Source organism: Notolepis coatsorum, assembly GCF_963971535.1.
Source record: "Notolepis coatsorum genome assembly, chromosome: 7".
In the NCBI taxonomy this organism is placed as follows: domain Eukaryota; kingdom Metazoa; phylum Chordata; class Actinopteri; order Aulopiformes; family Paralepididae; genus Notolepis; species Notolepis coatsorum.
Genome location: NC_140171.1, coordinates 121,078,745 through 121,100,496, shown reverse-complemented (window position 1 = coordinate 121,100,496; position 21,752 = coordinate 121,078,745). Strand labels below are relative to the sequence as shown.

Sequence of the window (21,752 nt, the reverse complement as noted above, 5' to 3'; positions counted from 1 at the left end):
TATTTATTATGGACAGAAGTTGTCAAATTATTACTCAGCAACTGTCAACTGTCTGCACATGTGTCAATAGTGTATTAACGTTACTATTTTACTGTAGCGTTTCTGCGTTTTGCGATGTTCCTCTTTTTATACAGTAGGAAAGGGAAGAACACTATATCGTGGGTGTTCCTATGACTTGTATTCAGCTTACAGCTTCGAAACTCCACTTATTTCATTTTACAATGTCAAAGCCTTTTAAATATAATAAGGATAAGGATATCTTTTATTAATCCCTCACGGGGAAATTCCAGTGACATACACATACAGCGTCTCATTAAACAATCATCATTTCACAATCATTACATTTTTACAGTAATAACGGCACAACATAAATTCAAACAGACATGTACATTTGTTGACACATGTCGACTACAGTATGTCTGAGACACCGTATGCATAGTCTGCTGCAGCAGCACCGGAGTGCCGCCGCACCACGGCGGGAGGGAGGGAGGGAAAGAGTTAATGTCCTGAACCACCGTTGCAGCATAGGAAGGGGCGGGGCATGGCTCTGACTACATTTGCTGTCAGCTGGGGGTGGGACTTGGTGACGAGACAGTCTTCTTGGCTCCCCCCCTCCAGCGCGCATACTAATTAGCTGCCGTCACCAACACGTGGGATAGGCGCTGGACATACACGTGGAAGGGGGGAAGGGGGGATAATCAAAAAACTTTTCCGCATTTCTGTTCACGCGAGGGGGAGTCGGATTCTGGCAGGGAGTCCGAATTCGGCAGAACACCGGCCAAGGCATTATTTGGCATTATATAAAAAAGAACGTACAGATGTGTTCCATAGACTTGCTGGAATTGTGTAAAATTGCCCAAATAGTGAAAGAAATAGTAAAACAGTTCCCCTTTAAATAAGACTTGTACAGCCAATGGGGGCATTACCTTGTGATTTCGGGCATTACAAATACATTTGATTTGATTTATTGTTCTAAAATCCAAGAGTAAGGATTTTGACACTCAACAGTAGGCGAGGACATCATTGACTGAACAGAGTGGAAAGAAACCCAACCCGAGCATGACATAAGAGCTAAATGGCCGCCGTATGAATATGGCCAATCAGAATGAGAATACGAATCGTAAAGGGAGCAGGCAAAGCTACAACAACGGTGGGGACCCAATCTCAATCCAACATCAAGATACAAGTCCTCTACAAGTCCTCTCCAAGGTCACAAAGAGCAGAGATCTGTCCACAAAATGCCACAGATGCAAATACAAGAGTTGTATACCGTATGTGTTGGGTTAGGAAACGACTCCCGATAACCAATTTCAATTTAGAGCAGGTTCCAATTTCCAAAAGGTGAGATGACAAGACATCAAAATGAAACCCAGGGTATCGCTTTAAGCGACAGCTCAAACTTTCTTTCAGTATTTTGAAAAAGAACCACGCCTTTCCATTTGGGTATTATGGATGGAGGAAGTAACAGAACCACGCCTGGCCTGCTGAAGGTTATCTATTTGGGTATCATAGATGGAGGTAATGGAACCACGCCTGTTTTCCATTTGGGTATCATGGATGGAGGTAATAGAACCACGCCTGTTTTCCATTTGGGTATCATGGATGGAGGTAATAGAACCACGCCTGTTTTCCATTTGGGTATCATGGCTGGAGGTAATAGAACCACGCCTTTCCATTTGGGTATCATGGCTGGAGGTAATAGAACCACGCCTTTCCATTTGGGTATCATGGCTGGAGGTAATAGAACCACGCCTTTCCATTTGGGTATCATGGGTGGAGGAAGAAGAACCACGCCTGGCCTGCTGATGGTTTTCCATTTCGGTATCACGGGTGGTGGACACCACTTCTCCGTCGATAATCTCCTCCACGATGGTCCTCACACGCCTCTCAACGCGAGGTTTATGTTCTGCGGGAAAGATAAAATCATGTATGAATATTGTTGTTTGTATTTTATTTTTTTATTATTTTTTAAACAAACATATAAACAAACATGACAACACACGATAAGATATACAAGCATTAATTAACAGTGCATATCCAATGAAATCACCATTTAGTTAAATGTCTTATACAGGATATACCCCTAATACCTGTTATCTAGTACCCTACACACATATGCTCTAGCTCGTACCCCCCCCTCCCGGACCCCCCATTGGATAATCCATCCATTATAACTTGTTCCTACCAGACACTACCTGTATATGCTAGCTTTTATTCTCTCCACCACTTCTAACCACATTGTCATTTTGGATTCATTGAGACCCAAAATTCTTGCTGTAGATATTTCTTGATAAATCACATCGAGATATGTAAGAATCCAGACCTTCCGGCACATTTTTTCCGGTTGAAACCATCGTGATGCTATCAGGTTTTTAGCCACTGTTATACCAGATAAAACCGATCTCTTTAGCTGTGGATGTACTGCACACCCAAAGACATCATTCAGCAGTAATACAGAGGGGTGTACAGGTATATTCAGAGTTAAGAGATTTGATAATTGTTGGGTCACTTCTTTCCAGAATATCTTAACTGGTAGGCAGTCCCAGTACATGTGCATAAATGTCCCCTCGTCCCCATTTGTACATAAGGAGCATTTGGGGTCTTGTTTAAGACCCATTTTGTTCAGTCTTATAGGAGTTAAGTATGTCCTGTGAATATAGTTAAGATTGATTTGTTGATGGTCCGGGTTCCTTGATGCAAGTCGAACATTTGCCCAGGCTTCTTGCCAGTCAAAATCTATCTCCAGGTCTGGTATATCCCTCCTCCAGACTGAGTCTAGATGGAGGGTTTCATATGAGGATGTTAGTAATTGATGATAAAAATCTGAAACAAAACCTCTCGATGTCGAGGACTTGGTGAGATTAAATTTTTTGCGTATTTCATCATAACTACAAAAACCCTGTTTGTTGAAAACATCTCCTAATGAGTGTTAATAATAATAATAATAATAATAATAATAATAATAATAATAATAATAATAATAATAATAATAATAATAATAATAATAATAATAATAATAATAATAATAATAATAATAATAATAATAATAATAATAATAATAATAAAAAAGAATTTACCAAAATAAAAACACAACAACACAACATCGAAAGTCAAGCTGCAATTGCACGACAAATTATTATTATTAGTGGCACTGGACAGATTTATAGTGGCAAATGCGACCAAATTGGTGAGTCTGGAGCCCTGCTACTGCCTTCACTCACACTGTAATCATAACTACCTAACTCAACCTGGGCCCCGTTCCCCGTACCTGGCTAACTGAGTTAGCCGGATAATTTTCAGCATAGCTTGACTTAAGCCAGACCTTTCGGTTCCCCGAAGTCGGATTTTCTAAATCACCATGGTAACAGATCAGAAAGTTTGAACCTGGTCCGGAGCAGGGTTAAGTTCAGTTAGCTGGATGAACCATAGCCACGCCCTTGCAAAGAAATGCCAGCTCGCTTCCTGAAATATTTCTCACAGTCTAGATCCCATTATACCATTCTGAATTATGTTTTTGTGCTTCGTTTTCCTAGAGGGGGCTTTTGAAATGTATAATAATAGAACTAAATGCTGATAATAAATCATATTCAGCCTATAGATTTACTTTGTCCTAAATAAAATAATGCACGTCATATACGGTGCTCGGAGTCGCGATACACGCTGCATGTGGTTATTTTAATAACGGCACATTGCAAATGTGAACCACGCAGGGATATTTTTAATGGATGAAACCTATCGGCCGTTTGGCTCTGATTAGTTTCATATATTCTCCGCTGTAGATTTGCTTAACGGAGCGCCTGGATTGTGTTTCATTCAAGCATAAAATTGAAGTGTCTATGCGTGGATTGTGGTTTTTGTGGATTATGAATTACGAGGAATCTGAGGATTGTTGAATTGTATCATCACTCACACGTTATTGTGATATTGTAACTGGGATTAAAATGTCTGATGAGATGCGCTGTTTGACGGATTTGAGCAATTGAATGAGCCGTTGACGTCACATTAAAGGATAACTCCACTATTTTGGGAAATTAGCTTATTTAACATCTTCCCTGGAGTTAGACAAGAAGATGCATACCTTTTTTGTCTCTGTGCGTGCATTTTAGCTTTGGGAATAGATGCTCCGTTAGCATAGCTTAGCTTCATCACTGGAAGTGGGGGAGGACAGTAGCCTTACAGTGCCTTACAGTGTATTGCAAGGTCTGACATTGACCAAACTTGATATGCATGACCTTGGTGGGCTCTAGGTCAACTCCTGAAAAGGGGGTCAATGTCAGACCTTGCAATCAAAAGTTAGGGGCGCACTGAAATTATGGCAAGGGTTATTAGCCCCCTAACTTTTGATTGCAAAGTCTGACATTGACCCCCTTTTCAGGAGTTGACCTAGAGCCCACCAAGGTCATGCATATCAAGTTTGGTCAATGTCAGACCTTGCAATACACTGTAAGGCACTGTAAGGCTACTGTCCTCCCACACTTCCAGTGATGAAGCTAAGCTATGCTAACGGAGCATCTATTCCCAAAGCTAAAATGCACGCACAGAGACAAAAAAGGTATGCATCTTCTTGTCTAACTCCAGGGAAGATGTTAAATAAGCTAATTTCCCAAAATAGTGGAGTTATCCTTTAATGCATTTGAGAATAAAGAGATAAAACTTCATTCAAAAGAAAAATATTCGAAACACAGGTCTCTTGTCCATTGACGGATACACAATTGATATATCCCGTCTGGCACAGTGGTGCAACGGCTAGTGCTCTCTCCTGTCAAGCGGACGACCCTAGTTCGAAACCCCGTGTTTCCAATATAATTTTTTTGGAATATAATATTAATGAATATACGCAAAAGTAGCCTAGTTTTAAGTTAAAATATTATAAATCTACATGCATTGAGGATGTCATTCTTTATATAGCTCTCAACGTGCACAAAATCGAAGTATTTACATTGCAAAAAGAAACTAGAAGAAGGGGGATTTCGAATGCGGGTCGTCCGCGTGAAAGGCATAAGGACCAACCATCACACCACAGTGCAGATAAATAAAACATCCACCATACATCCATCAATGGATAAGAGAGCCGTATCCTTATTCTTGAACTAATTGAACTAATTATTTTCGCTAGCAAGATCTCATTTGATTATTCAATCCATAAGCCTACTGCCAGCAGGCACGTTTAAAGAAATATAATCTGATTGATTGGGGTAATGAGGGACTTAAAATTAGCCTATAGATTATGCATTTAACTTGTCGGCGAGGCTATTGAGCGTACTGCATTGTACCCATTCTGCAATATGTTAATAAAGTTTTAAATCAATCAATCAATCAATGCCGTTAGAAAATCAGGATTTCTGCGATCGACATCTGCTGTCTTTTCAGCTGAGGCGGGCGCGCGCAATTATCCTGAGTCTCAAGTCTGGTTCAAATGAACGAGACTGAATCAGCGTTCGAGGAACAGGAAAATCCCGGATTCAAACATCGGGTTAATTGAATCTGGATAATGGGACTCTTGATCGACTTAGTTGAACCAGGTACGGGGAATAGGGCCCAGTCATATGATAGTCATGTACAATAATACTGTATATATATATATTTATCTATATCTGCATATATTCCCGTTTATATTCCTGCATATATTCCAGTTTATATAGACATTGTACTATATCTGTATATCTATATATATCCCATTATTAGTTATACCACTGGCCGGTATGGCTTACTACCGTAGTGTATTTATACTTGTATCACTGTATATAATACATCAGATTAGCATATTACTCAGTCAGTAGCGTCATTATTTATTTATTCCACTTAATCACTTGTTTACATTTAATCACAGTGTATATTGTTAATGCACTTTACTAGTAACTTGCATTCTGGTTTAGACACCAACTTCTTTTCGTTGTAGGCCTACTGTACTTGTGCTGTATAATGACAATATATTTAAATCTAATCTAATCAGATTATTGTCTCCTGCTCTCTCACCTTCCACCACCTCCCTCTTCACCACCTCCTTCTTCACTTTCACCTCCGCCATCTGTCTTGTGCTGGTGCTGATGATCACACCCCTTGAAAAATAAAAGAGAACAACAATCAGTGTAAATGTCAACCTGAAGCATAGCTGGTTCCTGGCTGTATGTGTACCGCTACGCTTTGCTCGCTTCATATCACAGCCGGGCAAATAAACATAGACTGAAATTTACTTTTGATCTCCCGGACGACGGTATGTCACAATCGTACACAACAGTGATGTCATCACCCTTAGTCAATGATAATTACCCATCACTCTCTGGGACTTTGGGGACGTTAAAAGTGTGCGTTTTGTAACTTATTTTACTTATTCAGAAACATTTCACATTACCTAAACATACAATATGAGCCACTTATTTGTCAAACAATTACCCCAAAGTTGTTGAAATGGTCCGACTTGTCAAAGTTTCAATGGAGAGCCTGTCTGTTTACTGAGGGTTGGCATTTTGATTAGAACGTAAAATGTGTTATTTTCACTCAAAGTCGCATTTCGATTCATCATGGCAGCACCCAGTAAACAGACTCTCCATTGAAATTCTCAACAACTTGGGGGTAAGCGTTTAACAAATAAGTGGCCCGGATTTTATGTTTAGGTCATGTAAAATGCTTTTGAGTAAGTCAAATTAAATTACATGATGTACCGTCGTCCCTTGTGATCAAAAGTTAATTTCAGTCTATGTTCATTTACCTGCCTGTGATTTGAAGCAAGCAAAGCGTAGTGGTACATTATACAACCAGCAACCTGAAGCATACTGTAGTTACTTTATTGACACATTTGCACTGTAAGGAGATGATTGTGGACTTCAGGAGGTCGGGGGTCAAGGACTACAGCCCCCTCAGCATCGACGGGGCACCGGTTGAGAGAGTCAACAGCTTTAAGTACCTCGGAGCCTACATATCCGAGGACTTGACATGGACCACACACATTGACAGTGTTGTGAAGAAGGCACGACAACGCCTCTACTTCCTCAGGCGCCTAAGGAAGTTCCAAGTCAGTCAGAAGATCCTTAAGAACTTCTACTCATGTACAATAGAGAGCATCCTGACTGGCAACATCACCTCCTGGTTTGGGAATAGCACTGCACAAGACCGAAGCAGACTACAAAGAGTGACACGTTCAGCCGAACGCACAATTGGAGGGGGGCTCCCCACCCTCCAGAACATTTACAACAAGCGGTGCAGGGGCAAGGCTAAGAGAATCATTAAAGACTCCAGTCACCCGAACAACTGCCTCTTTGACCTGCTGCGGTCAGGCAAGCGATACCGGAGTCTCAAGGCGAGCACAGAAAGACTCAGAAGAAGCTTCTATCCCCAGACCATCAGGCTGCTAAACGAACAATGAACACTACACAACAACAACCATCAAACGCACATAGCACACACATCCACACGCACACACTCACTTTAAACAAACACACTGTAGCACCCACTCCACACTTTATAGCACACACTCACTTTAAACAAACACACTGTAGCACCCACTCCCCACACTTTATATTTATTGATGAAGGATTGCACTACATATGCACTATTATGTAGTTTTCTGCATAAAGAAATTGGTCGACACTGTGCTACAAAGAAAGGCGGGTCGCCCAAAAAGTATTTTAAGACCAAACAACCTTATTGGAATAATGAATTAAATGGGCTATGGCTTAATTCAAGGGCAGCCGAAAAATCTTTTCTAAAATGCAAGGAACAGAGTGTGAGAAGAGACTTACTGAATGAATTTAAAGCTTGTCAAACTAAATTTGATAAGAAACTCAGATTTTTCAAACGACGTTTCAAGAGAGGACAAGCTCTCCATATAGAACAACTACAAGTCAGTAATCCCCAGCAATTCTGGAAAGAAATAAATAAACTAGGCCCCAAAAAAAACCAGACAGTCCCAATGGAGATTGTATTGGATAACGGTGAATCATGTTTTGAAACTGAGCAGATTCTGAAAAAGTGGGAAACCGACTATAGTAGTCTGTATGCTTGTAGTAGTCACCCTTTATTTGATGATGGTTTCCTGACAGAAATATGTAAGTTAAAATGTGAGGCCGAACTTGGGATGAGCAATAGCCCTACAGGTTGTGAATTATTAAATAGTGACATTACGTTAGACGAGGTACAGAGTGTAGTGGACAGAGCGAAACTGAAGAAAGCTATGGGTATTGAGGAGTTGTCGAACGAGGTCCTTAAAACTCCCTATCTGCTGAATGTATTACACTGTTTATATCAAACTTGTTTTAACACAGGCACCATCCCCTCGATATGGAACAAGTCCATTATTAAGCCCATCCCCAAATCTGCAAAAGCTGACCCTAGAGTCCCACTAAATTACAGAGGTATTAGTTTGATCAGTACAGTTTATAAATTATACTCAAGTGTTCTTAATAATAGATTAAATAAATACTTAGAATATAATGAAATGTTGGTGGATGAGCAGAATGGGTTTAGGGCTAAGAGAGCTTGTATTGATCATGTTTTTGTTTTATCATCGGTGGTGAGAGCCAGATTGGACGAGGGCAAGAATACATTTGTTTGTTTTGTTGACTTTAAAAAAGCCTTTGACTGGATTAATAGAGAGCTTTTGGACTATAAATTAATCTGTTCTGGTATTGATGGACTATTTTATAAGGCTATCAAAAGCCTGTATAAGGCCCCATCTGCCTGTCTGCAGCTGAATGATGTTAGGACCGGCTGGTTCCCCACACCATTCGGTGTAAAACAGGGAGATGTGCTTTCTCCTACTTTATTCGCCCTTTATGTTAATGACCTGGCGCAAGAAATCAAGCAAGCCAATCTTGGTATTCCAATAGATAATATAATCCTAAGTATTTTATTGTACGCTGATGATATTGTTTTGTTTGCAGAAAATGAAGCAAATTTACAAAACATGTTGAATATTATGAGTTCTTGGTGCATGAAATGGAGACTTGCGATTAACAGTGAAAAAACACAGATTATGCACTTTAGGAAAAAACACGAACAGCAGAGTAGTCATAAGTTTCAATTTGGACCAACGCCCCTGATTTACACACATTCTTATAAATATCTTGGTTTCACCTTTAATGAGTACATGTGCTTCATAAAAGGAAGGAAAATAATGTCTGAGTCAGCAGGAAGGGCGCTAGGGGGCGTGTTGAGTAAAATGAAAGTGTGCACTGACCTTGGGTTTTCAACATATACACAATTATTTGATTCAATGGTGGGTTCTGTTTTGTTTTATGCTGCTGGAGTATGGGGTTTTGATGATGCTCCTGAATGTAATGCGATCCAGAACCGGGCCATAAGATACTTTTTAGGAGTCCATAAATACACACCAAAAGGGGCTATAGAAGGGGACATGGGGTGGGATTCTTGCTTGGTCAAGCAAAAAGGTGAAATGGTGAGGTTATGGAACCGCCTGGTCCAGCTGCCAAATGGCAGGGTGACTAAAAAGATTTTTAATTGGGACAGAGCACACGGTCATCCCTGGTCAAGAGAGATGTCTATGATTTTTTCTTCTACTGACTTGAGTATGATTTTTATGAACAATTTGCAGTGTAAGGTTCACATAATTAAAACAAAATTATCAACAATCCATCAGGATAAGTGGAAGGTGGAGATTTTGAAAAAACCTAAACTTAGAAAATATATTGCAATTAAAAATGAGTATTTTACTGAACCTTATGTAATGTTAAACTTAAAGAGAAGACGGAGGTCTCTGTGTGCCCAGTTGAGGTCTGGCACCCTGCCATTGGCTGTGGAAGTGGGTAGATTCCAGGGTAAACCTGAGGAGGAGCGGTTGTGTGTTCTGTGTGATCTGGGAGTGGTGGAGGATGAATATCATTTTGTTTTTTATTGCCCTTTGTACACCACTTTGAGGAGGGCTTTATTTGAAAAAATTCAAATTGTAAACCCAGATTTGTTTTGGCAGTCTGAGAGCTGTATGTTGAGTTGTTTTTTTGTGGAGGACATCTTCGGTTTTGCAGGATTTTTGGAGAAGGCATGGCACCTGAGACAAAACACACTGTATCCTATATAATTGTATTTGAATTCACCTTGTTTTTCTGTTTATTTACATTGAGTACAGCTTGTGTTATATTACGTTTTATTGTATTTTCTTGTATTTTTCTTTTTTTTATGGCCATCTTGGTCTATGTCATTTGTTAAGTAATTGGTAAAGTATATTATTATATACTTATTGTTATGTGTCTTGTAAGCCCATATGGGCTGGGCATACATCTGTATGTAAGACACGAAAATAAAAAATATCAAATCAAATCAAATCAAACAACCCGTACACCTTACTGTAAATTGTACCTAAATTGTACCTCATCCCATTTCTGCTTTGCACTATATAGTATTGCACATTAGTACACTGCATAGTATTGTATATTATATGGTAACTCAGTTACGTCTATTCTGCATCGAACATTGTACATATGTCTATACTGAACACTGTGACCTCATTTTCTACTTCTAACTTACATGCTATACTATGTTATTTGATACTATCTTGTCTAGCACAGTCTCTGGAGCGTAACAGTAAGAAGCATTTTGTATGAAAGTATTCTGTACTTCTGTATGACAACTATTAAAGAAACTACGTACTGTATAATCTCAGTCAATAGTCTATCTATCTATCTATCTATCTATCTATCTATCTATCTATCTATCTATCTATCTATCTATCTATCTATCTATCTATCTATCTATCTATCTATCTATCTATCTATCTATCTATCTATCTATCTATCTATCTATGTATCTGTACTCTGTATATATATACCTGTTCTGTCCTTCCCCATCCATTAGCCTCCTATACTCTGCGATCTCCAGCTCCAGTCTCATCTTGAGGTCCAGGAGCATCTGGTAGTCCACTGCCTGCTGCTGGATGCTGACGTTCAGCTGCTGAAGCTCCACCTCCAGCGTGTTGATGCACAGCTGTAGTTGGCTGAGCTGGACGTTGTAGCGGGCACTCACTTCGGCCAGACTCTGCTCCAAGCATTGTTTCTGTGTGTGGCAGGAGTGAGACAGATGCAAACAAGCATGAATTCACAATAGCTGCAGCCTTTTGGCATGAAAACACATACACACACACTTGACCTCCATGCCACATGTCAGCCTCCTAGGGTGAAACCTGTGGCCACTAGAGAGTGGATAAATGTTTGTGGACCAACCAACTGGCTTCTACCTATAGAGCTGGTCGCAGCCAAAAATATATTGTGTATATGGTAAGACAAATGTGCACAAAAGAGGATGATATTTCTACAGTTGTTCAGATGTCTACATTCTTGGTCAAGTTGTTACACTCTTTTCTTGGTGTTGGGTTCAATTGTCTGACATTAAGCTCAGCCTACTAAACACACTGAATGCTGCAAATAAATTACACCACTCTAAATGCAAAGGTTATTCCTTTATGTTGTGATATTTGTGAATGCAGCCTACTTTAGGATATAAACTTGGAACAAGCCTGCCAGCGAACATGGGACTTCAGAGTCACTCTCTATTTATTGTGTAACGGACTGAAAACCTACTCCTCAAAAGGAATACTACCTCCCTCCCTCCCCTTCCACTTGCACATGATCTTGTCAAACTTCATCTCGCTCTTAGCTCTTCTTTGTCCTTTGCACATATTATCTGTGGTCTACTTTTACACTCTTATCCTCAGGCAACTTAGTGGACCCTGTGATTTGCTGTGTTGGAGAATGTGTTGTAAGTCGCTCTGGTTGGATTCATCTGTTGAATGTCCAAAACATACATGTGGATAGAATGACTCGATGTGATTGAGTACCGTGGTGACTTGTGCTTGCAGCTCTATCTCCAGACTCTGTAGGACTCTCTTCAGCTCGTTGACCTCTGACAGGTAGGTGTTCACCTCCGTGGTGCTTGTAACGATGTGGGTCTGCAATCCTTCCACCTTTCACACACATACACACACACACACACACACAATTGTCTTTTATTATTAGTTGACTTTTATTACTCAATACACCCATACAAAAATTTGTAAAACTAATGGTATTCCTGTGGGGGTGAGGAAGGGGGGGTAGTATTAGTACATACACATTTAGAGGGGTAAAGAAATTGTGGTATAAATACACATGTAGAGGGGTGCCCTGCTGTACAAAGGCAAACAGCAGTAACGGAATACTATAGTGCAGGGGTGGCCAACCAGTCAGAGACTAAGAGCCACAAAATGTACTGTGGTACCACACCATATATACCAGCGTTTCTCAACCTTTTTTTCAGTCATGGCACCCTTCATGTGTTTATAGGTCCCACCCTCTGGCCTCTGATGTTGCTAATGTCTTTTTTATTTGGGCCTCACAGGGTTAACCTCTTAAGCCCGAGCGGTCCGGTACTGGACCGCAAATTACATCAGGCCATAAATCCATCTCTACAGAATGTATGAATTAATGTTGCATTTTCTTTTCAAATGTAGAGTAAAAGACCCTAACCCTGTCAAAACAGCAGTCAAAGTTTCTCTCCCTTTCTGTGAACGTCTAGCAAAAAACGGTGTTGCAATCTGATGAAAACCTTTGGAGAAATGTACATTATAAAAAAGTAACTGTACTTGTGAATCACGCCTGGTGATACTAAATCCAGATTGAGTTCTGCCATTGGAAAGGGGAGATTTGGCCGATCCATAGATGTGCGACTTGGCCATAATAAGGTAATTTATAGGCCTGATATTCTATAATCATATTTCAAATTGCATGTGTCCGGATGGCAGAATTCAGTACTGTATCTACAAAACCTTCTGTTTAATCATCTTCCCTTTATTAATTTGCTTAGATTTGTCAGGTCTGGTCAATTTTAGCATGGTGTTATTCACAGTCAAAGATAAAAAAATATATATATATATAATTGAATTGATATTCTCCTTTGGTTCATTACAATTTACTCTAGCCTAGTAACAGACACACTATTTCTGACAGTGGGAATACATTCCCTGAGATCCATAGATGTCCCTAGAATCAGATACCAAGAACATGCAAATGAACCATTTAAAAAAATAATAAAATCTGTAAATGTTTATTCTACGTCTTATGGAATGAATGACAAAAAATATATTATTTTTTTTCAATGGAGGGAGGAGCCACCCCTGCTATAGTGGTTCACCATGAATGTCTCTAATATTCCAGTGCAGAAATACTATGGTGAATCTGGCGTCGGTATTTCTGTGGTAAATATCTATAGTATAGTATAGTGTAGTGTAGTGTATGGAAAAGAACACAGGAATACTTCTACAGTATACTTCCTGTGTGAATATTAATGGATACATTTCTAAAACTTGGGGCACCCACACATGTTTGGAATGATGCAACTGTAGACTATCACATGAAAGGGCTCTGTTGTTGTTGTTGTCTAGGACTGGGCGATATGGTCAATAAATTATATATTTTGACGGTATAATGATATTTGACAGTATTTGTTTTTTCCAGTTCAAAGTACTGTGTGATTTTGTATCTATTTGAAATCTTTTTTTGTGTAATACATTTATCATGGTACTGTTTCTATTCAGAAGGGTATTATTTCTTTAGCAATTTTTTTAATTCACTCAAATGTATAATTTTACGATTCTTAAATACTGTTGACGACGGCATAGTAAAAATCCATACTGTTTACGGTACAGACCAGAAGAATTCCATTGCTATTCCGTTGCTATGGGGAACAGCTTGGGCCCAGGTTTATTTCCTGTCAGTTATTGTATTAACAAACACTGCGACAGGAAGTAAACCGGGGACCATTTTAGAATGTTTACACTGTTTGATGGAGTTTGAAAAGGTCTATATGTCCCAGCCCAGTGTTGTAGTACTCGAGTCCAGGACTCTGCACTGATTTTCAGTACTTGTGACTCGACTTGGACTTGAGCACTGATGACTCAGACTTGGACTTGGACTCGAGCATTGACTGCATTCGGACTCGGAAGGTGCAGACAAGGACTCTGACTTGTTCATTGATAAAATGTATCAATTAACAGTCAAACAGAGTCCTCGTCTGCACCTCTTAATAGTTATTTTTTCTTTTTTCTTTTATTGTAATAGGCCCTAATCATTTGGCATAAGATATTGATGGCGAGTGCATTTGTTTGGCTATTGTGTCACAAAGTAAATAAATTCCCTTTGAAGCGGTGACCGCTGTGTCATTTATGTTTAACATATTTGTATGTCAGCTCTTTGACTACCAGAGTGGAGTGGACTCGACATTGATGACTTGGACTCGGACTCGGACTAGGGTAATGGGGACTCGACTTGGGGTCAAGATTTAGTAACTCGACTGCAACACTGTCCCAGCTCCGTCTGTCTCACCTTGGTTTGGAACCACTTCTCCACTTCACACTGGTTCTTGTGCACCATGGTCTCGTACAGCTCCCTGATCTCCGTGAGGACCTTGTTCAGATCGGGCGACTCGGCACAGTCCACCTCCACATTCACAGCACCACCCTGCTGGGCCCGTGCCACCAACATCTCCTACGATGGGGGGGAAACAGGGGGATACACAACATTATGTTGCTGCTGATTGAAAACATTAATGGTCTCATTCACCAAGGACTTACGACAAAAAGGGCTTTCTCTTAGGGCCATTTTAGACCTTTTCGGGCCGATTTTGGATTCACCAACCGTCCCAATAAAACATATATAATTAATATTATATTATAATATATTATCTATATTCATGTCTTGCCCGAAGATCTCTCAAATGGCCCTAAGAGAAAGCCCTTTTTGTCGTAAGTCCGTTGGAGAATGAGACCAGTCTCTCCCAAGGACAAACATTTTCATCAATTGACCTATCAGAAACCCTGCCCTGCCCCCTCTTCTTGATTCTCCAAATCAAATTTGTATTTGTAAAGCCCACAATCACAAGTTAATGTCCCCATGGGCTGGACAAGTCTTCTTTAAACAAGTCAAGAAGAAACATCACGATAAATCAAGGAGAAAAAAAAGGAAAAAACTCACAAAAAACCTAGCAATAGGAAAAAAGCACCACAGGCAATGTGGAGGAGAGAAACCTTAGAAGGGCCTTTCAAGGGGGGATCCCCCTTCTTGGATGTCGGTGATAGTAGTGTTACTATGGATGATCGATGGGTGAAGAATAAAACAGGCGAAATAGTTGGTATGTATGTACATATATGTGTAATAAAACACAAATATGTACATGCAATAGCAACTGGGGTACATAAGAGCATTTTTGAAAGATTTAAATAGAATAGAGCTAAGAACAACAACAACAAAAGAGAAAGCATAGGGAAACGAGCGCTAGTATGAAAATAGGATAAAGGCTAAATGTCAAGGCGCGGAGCTCAAAATATCAGAGTCATATTCCGTTTGCACATGACATACTCATGTGCGACATACTCATGTGCTGTAGCTTCCCTCTGACCCTCTTTTTTTATCCTCCAATCACAACTGCTGTAGCTTCCCAGTTGTGAATGGAGGATCAAGAAAAGAGGGCAGGGCTTGAGATAGGTCCATTTATAATAACTACTTTATTCTAAATGGACCTTGGAATAGAGGTCTATAATTCAAATGTGTTTTAATTATACATTGGGGTTTTGAATGACCGTGTGAACTTTCAATTCAAGTGTTAACATGCAAATCACCAAAACTGGAGATAGAGCAGCGATCTGTTTGTCTATAAGGCAGGTATGGAGAAAGTACAGTAAAGTACTTTTACTTTTAAGTATTTTACTAATTTATTTACTCAAGTATTTCCATTTCACAGAACTTCATAAATCTGTTCCCTTACATTTCAAAAGAAATATCTTAATTTTTTTCTCCACTACATTTATTTGGACCATTTATTGGTTACTTTGCAAGAAAAGGTTTTGCATACAAAATGCAAGGAGTCTTTCTAACACACACACACTACCCCCCCCCCCCTCTTTCTATCACACATGCACAATCACATACACATAGCCTTCACTTGTATCTATGTCATTCCCAGTCATATCTATCTACACACACTGTAACACCCCCTCTCTCTTTCTATTACACACAAATTCATACACATAGCCTTCAACTTGTATGCACACACAGTCTTCTATCTACATCATATCTACATAGTCTGTAAATCATATTTATAACTCATATTATGTATGTCAATGCTCCACTTATCTACTATCATGTAAAAGTTATACATACTTTGTTAGTTCGCCATTCTATAAAGATCTAGGCTAGGTCTCCATTACTGTAACCTAAAGTGTCTCTGTGTTGCAACATTCTGTCAGTAAACACTATCCTTGATCAAAGACCTATTGTCCGTACAACTCTCAAAAGCAAGTGCATCTCAGTTTGTGGGGTATCCATTTGGAATGGCCTTGATGTAGCAATAAAAACAATTAATAATATTGAAATGTTTAAATGTAGATATAAACAGGAATTCTTGGTATAAGTTAGAGGAGCTTGAAAATAACGTGAACTAGTATTTTTGTAATTATTTATTTATCTTTTGCTGTAGTGGATAGGTATATTCTTTTTTGATATTGAGATAGATAACTTATTACATATTAATATGATAGTGTAAGGAAGGGGTGCCGCAGGACCAGATAAGCTTTGCTTCTTTCTGTCCCTTCTCGAACAAAACCATTTGTCTTGAGCTACGTATGTTGATTATTGCTTCCATGTCTAGTATGAAGATATATTTTATTTTATTTGTATTTTATTTTATTTAGTTTTCTTTTATTTAGTTTTTGTTATTACAATGTGCGTTTGTTTTATGGTTTAAAAGATTCTGTTGTCCACCTCTGTGAATAATCTGGTCAAAGTATTCCACATCAGGATGAAAATGGGGCACTTTTTAAGTTCGAACCTACCAACTTGAAGCTACAGAAAACAATGCATCGAGGAATAAATACAAGAATGTTGTATAGAACCTGTAGACTACTTTTGATACTTAAGTATATTCATATTTGTATACTTTTACTTGTGAATTTTTAAAAGAGAGGCCTTTTACCAGAGTGCTATTCTATAAGGGTATTTCTACTTTAAAAAGTAAAGGAATTGTGTACTTTCTCAACTACTGCTATGGAGGAAAAAAGAAATGACCAAAATCAACCAAGAGATGGTGCCATAGCGCTTGTCTGATTTTTACTTTTGCATTCTTGTGCCTTCTGGTCCAAGTTCAACCCATATTATAAATCTTCTAATCTCTACACAATTGAATTCAATTATCCACACTTTGTGGTATGTTGCAAGACTGCATGGGGACTTGTTTTTCCTCCATCCAATCCATAATGTGACATCTTTATTAAAACATCTACGGTAACGAAACGATAGAGGTCTGTCTGTCTGTCTGTCTGTCTGTCTGTCTGTCTCACCTCCTCGTGGTTCCGCTTGATGTAAACAAGCTCCTCCTTCAGACCTTCGATCTGGACTTCCAGGTCAGAACGGGCCAGAGTCAGGCTGCCCAGGACCCCTCGCATGCGGACCAGGTCGGCCTCCACCGCCGTGCGCATGCTGAGCTCCGTCTCAAACCTGCAGATTCAGATTCAGATTCCTTTATTGTCACATGATCATTCAGTACCTGCATGGTTCTGGCTGTGTTGGTCGGGTGATTAAAGTCCTTGATCATTTTCAGGGCGGAGATAAGTAAACTATGCACTTTGTATATGTTTCCTCATGACTTCAGGACATCATCTTCTCAGACATGTACAGTATTAAAGATTTGGTTGTGATGTATCATCACGAGGCGGTGAACGGTGGAGCAGGTGTGTGTTTAGACTACTACTCTATATAAGCCATGCGATGCATGGTTTTTACCAGCAGGTGGCAGACAGAAAGAGCACCTACTTCATCCTGAAGTCATCGGCAGCGAGTCTGGCGTTGTCCACCTGCAGGATCGTCAGGTGATTCTCTTTGAACTTCCTCAGGAGCTACGGAAGCGGAGGAGGTCCAAAAGTATGTATAATGTGGTTAATGTGTGGGATATCACTCTCGTGAGATTTAGAGACATGGGGTACTACACGTCTTCACAGTCACACTGTGGGCCATAGGCAGCAGACGTGATTGATAATGATATTATAAGCCATATCTAGCAAATATACCAATATTTGACTTAAGCCACAGTCTCCATATGGGGGCCCCAACATAAGTGAAATCAGAGTACATTTTAGAGAAAAGCATAGGCCTACAACTTATAATTTTTTATTTATTTTTTACATTACAAGTGAATGTTCTCAGGCTCAATTTGACCTTGAAAGGATTTCAGATATAAAAGATGAAAATAAGTGTTAGGGGGGGGGGGGGGAATGCTCTCAAGTGCGAGATAAAGACAACAATGGTATCTAAACGACGTGTTAACCCTTTCACTACCACACTACCAAAGGGTTAACCCTTTCACTTCGACAACACAGTTAACCATCTGTATAGTGTGTATAGTGAAAACGGTTAACCTTCTGTAGTGTGGTAGTGAAAGGGGTAACCCTTTGTCGTGTGGCAGTGAAAGGGTTAACCTGTGGTGTGTGTGGTAGTGAAAGGGTTAAGAAGACATAGGAATGTACACCCATTTATGCCATACAGTGCCAAAATATACGACTCTCCCCAAACCCAACACACTAAGCAGGACTACAGTGGCTGTGGCGCTGCACCTGTACACGCAGGTCTGAGATGGTGCCGAAGAAGGCAGTCAGGTCCGTGCCGTAAACAGGGGATCTCTTCTCATAGAACTCCTTGATCAGCTGCTCCAGCTTCCTATTGGCTGCCTCCAGAGTGCGCACCTGTAGATGGAGACATATCAAAAGGTAATCCACAGTTTATTATACCATTAGGTCTGTGGAAAGTAATGACAATCATTATTTAGGAGCTTTGCTCTTTGGCGAGTCATGCGTATTCTCTTTGTTACGTCCATTCGTTTCAACGGCTTTCTGCCTTGAGTTGAACCTTCGAGGAATGTAGGCCTAGGTATTTTGTTGGGGATTGAGTTTGACGTTGATTAGACATGTGTCATGAATTACCAGTGCATTGTAAATAAAGGCATAAGGCATAACAAGCATTGTTAAGCATTATCTATGTTTGAAATGTTTTGAATTTCCAACAGCGAGGCCAACTTTTGTTAAGCTGTTATATATGACGTAATTTATAGGATAGGCCAAAGTAGACTATAGGCTAAGTGTTGGGGTTTTATTATCACAGCGTAGCCTATTGAGAAATAGGAGATCCACAACCTGTGTAATAATGAGTGTGACATTAAAGGCGCACTTCACCGAAAAACAATTCATCTACATCATTCCATGTGTGCAAACAGTTAAAATGTCAAGATAGACCGCGCTCTCAAAGTCTGACACTGGGTGCTGTAATCCCATAAAGTTGAATTTAAAGAAAGCAGGAAAGCCGGACCAGCACTCTCAGGTTCATTAGTATTTAATGGCAGCCTGAAATGGAAACAAACATGTTTCAGAACTATTGTTCCTTCATCAGTGTTATGGCTAGCGATAACACTGATGAAGGAACAATAGTTCTGAAACATGTTTGTTTCCATTTCAGGCTGCCATTAAATGCAAACAGTTAAAGCCTTGTGATATGTGTGAGATTATGTAAAAATTCTGCGTTGTTTTTCAATGAAGTGCCCCTTAAGAGAAAAGGTTAGACATCTGTATCTGTTCTGCACCCTTTCTTACCTTATCCAGGTATGAGCCCAGACGATCGTTGAGATTCTGCATGGTCGACTTCTCATTGCCGCCTACTGCAAACCCATACCCACCACCACCACCACCACCACCATAATACGCCATACTGGGAGACGCGGAGAAGACAGATTGGGAGATGCGGGTGCCATACCCCCCTGCGCCCCCGTACACACTCGGTGCGCGAGCGCGACCTGTGTATCCCGCGGAGATGAAGGAACCGGAGGACATGCGGCGGGAGCTGCCGCCTCCAAAGGACTGCATCCCCCCGGACAAGCTGATTCCACTGGAGCCGCCAATGCTGCGCGTGCTGTAGCCGCTGCTTCTGCGATTGGAAGACATGGCGAAAGATGGATAACAACTTTAGCAGTTTGAGTTAAGTTGGAGAAGACAGACAGGCTACCCTTACCTGTATGAGTGGGCAATTTATAGAGCTCGGGGTGAGCGACATTCGTTACGTCACGTGCAGCACAATGTTTGGTATGGGGATAATTGTTTTTTGTGATGGGTGTGAGTGACACATTAAGCCTCTGATCAAGGTTGTTGGCAGGCTGCCTGCAAGCCAAGTGACCTAGAATTCTCTGGATGGTGTTCAAAACCTTAAAACTAATTAAAATTAAAATGTACAGTACAACGAAAAGAAGTTTGGCATCCAACCTGTATAGAGCCTGTATAGGTCCCTCTAACTACAGTACCAGGCACCCCATCTGAACTCTGAATGTATCCAGCCTTACTGTGCCGTCACCGTCATCATTCATTTAGCACTCTGGAAAATAAAATCTGGCAATATTTATTCTGCTAAATAAAAATGATTATACCATGGCCTAGCTGAATAGTCAATTCTGATTGATTTCAGATTATACTGCATGGCTGTGATATAGTAGCCTTCTCACAGTTCAATTGTGTCCCACCCATGGGCATGGTTACCCTTCCGGGGCTACAGCCCCAAATATCTATTTTCTAGCCCCAAACCTTAAAAATGCCCTTAAAGGAACACACAAACATTTTGGGAAATTAGCTTACTTCTCCAGAGAGAGACAAGAAGATCGATACCAGTTTCCTCTCTGTGCGTTCAGTAGAAAGCTATCTGGCTGCATGTTAGCCTAGCTTAGCACAATGAATGGAAGTGGACATCACCGGTTAGCCTTCGGGAGAGGTGTTAGTTGGACAATGCCTAGGCTAACATGGTGTGTGTGAATAGTGAGTGAACCTAATGTAACCCTACCTGTACCTCTTTACCATCAGGGCCAAACCATAGACAGACTGAGCAGTGAGGGGAGAGATAATGTGAGAAGAGAGAGGTGAGCAAAACACAAACTATATTGAATCAACTTAATACAAATAAATGTATTATTATCTCCGCCTATTATATTTTTGGTCTGGTCAGTGTGTGTGTGTACACAGTGTGTATGCTCAGCATAGCTCGGCAAGTAAAAGACAGTGGTGGATGAAACTTGCCACATAGGCTGACAGCAAGCCAGGGATATGACCCCTGGAATATTACCACAATTGGCCTGATGGTGGGCGCTATAATTAAAGGTCAAAATGTTTGAAAGGTCATAACTGTCACGGCTGAGCGTATTGAACCCAATATGCAGACACAGAGACAATGCAGACAGGTCTTGATATAACCCAAAAGACGGGTATTTTATTATAAGAATGTTCGAGCAGTCCAGGCAGAGGTAGGTCATAAACAGTGGAGGTATTCGTACAGTCTAGGAGGCATATGTGGAGCAGGGTAGTAAGACAGACGTGGGGTCGTAAACACGGGATCAGATATTCAGACAGTCCGGGGCGTGGGCAAGGAGCGGGTCCCACAGGTGAGGGATCATACACGGGGCAACAGTGGCTCGGGAGGTAGAGCAGTCGTCTGGCAATCCAGAGGTTCCCGGTTCGATTCCCACTCCTCCCGGGCAGCGTGTCGATGTATCCTTGAGCAAAACACTTAACCCCTAATTGCTCCCGATGAGCAGGTTGGCACCTTGCATGGTTGCCTCCGCCGTCTGTGTGTGAATGTGTGAGTGAATGGGTAAAATGTGAGTAACAAATTGTAAATCGATTTGGATAAAAGCAGCCATTTACACAGAATCAGATACTCAGGTGGTCCGGGGCGTGGGCAAAGAGAATGGTCAGG

General features: G+C 40.5%; 1 protein-coding gene across 1 annotated transcript; it reads right to left on the bottom strand.

The window, feature by feature from the left end:
* Window positions 1-60: 60 nt before the first annotated feature.
* LOC311232488 (keratin, type I cytoskeletal 19-like) lies at window positions 61-20,395 on the bottom strand. The gene is made up of 9 exons (XM_084319298.1): window positions 19,613-20,395; window positions 18,584-18,712; window positions 17,787-17,869; window positions 17,315-17,471; window positions 14,307-14,468; window positions 11,786-11,911; window positions 10,781-11,004; window positions 5,977-6,059; window positions 61-1,906 (listed from the first exon to the last, which is right to left on the bottom strand). Exons 1-9 carry the CDS (start codon window positions 19,958-19,960, stop codon window positions 1,407-1,409), a joined length of 1,812 nt encoding a protein of 603 aa, XP_084175424.1. The 5' UTR covers window positions 19,961-20,395; the 3' UTR covers window positions 61-1,406.
* Window positions 20,396-21,752: the final 1,357 nt, after the last annotated feature.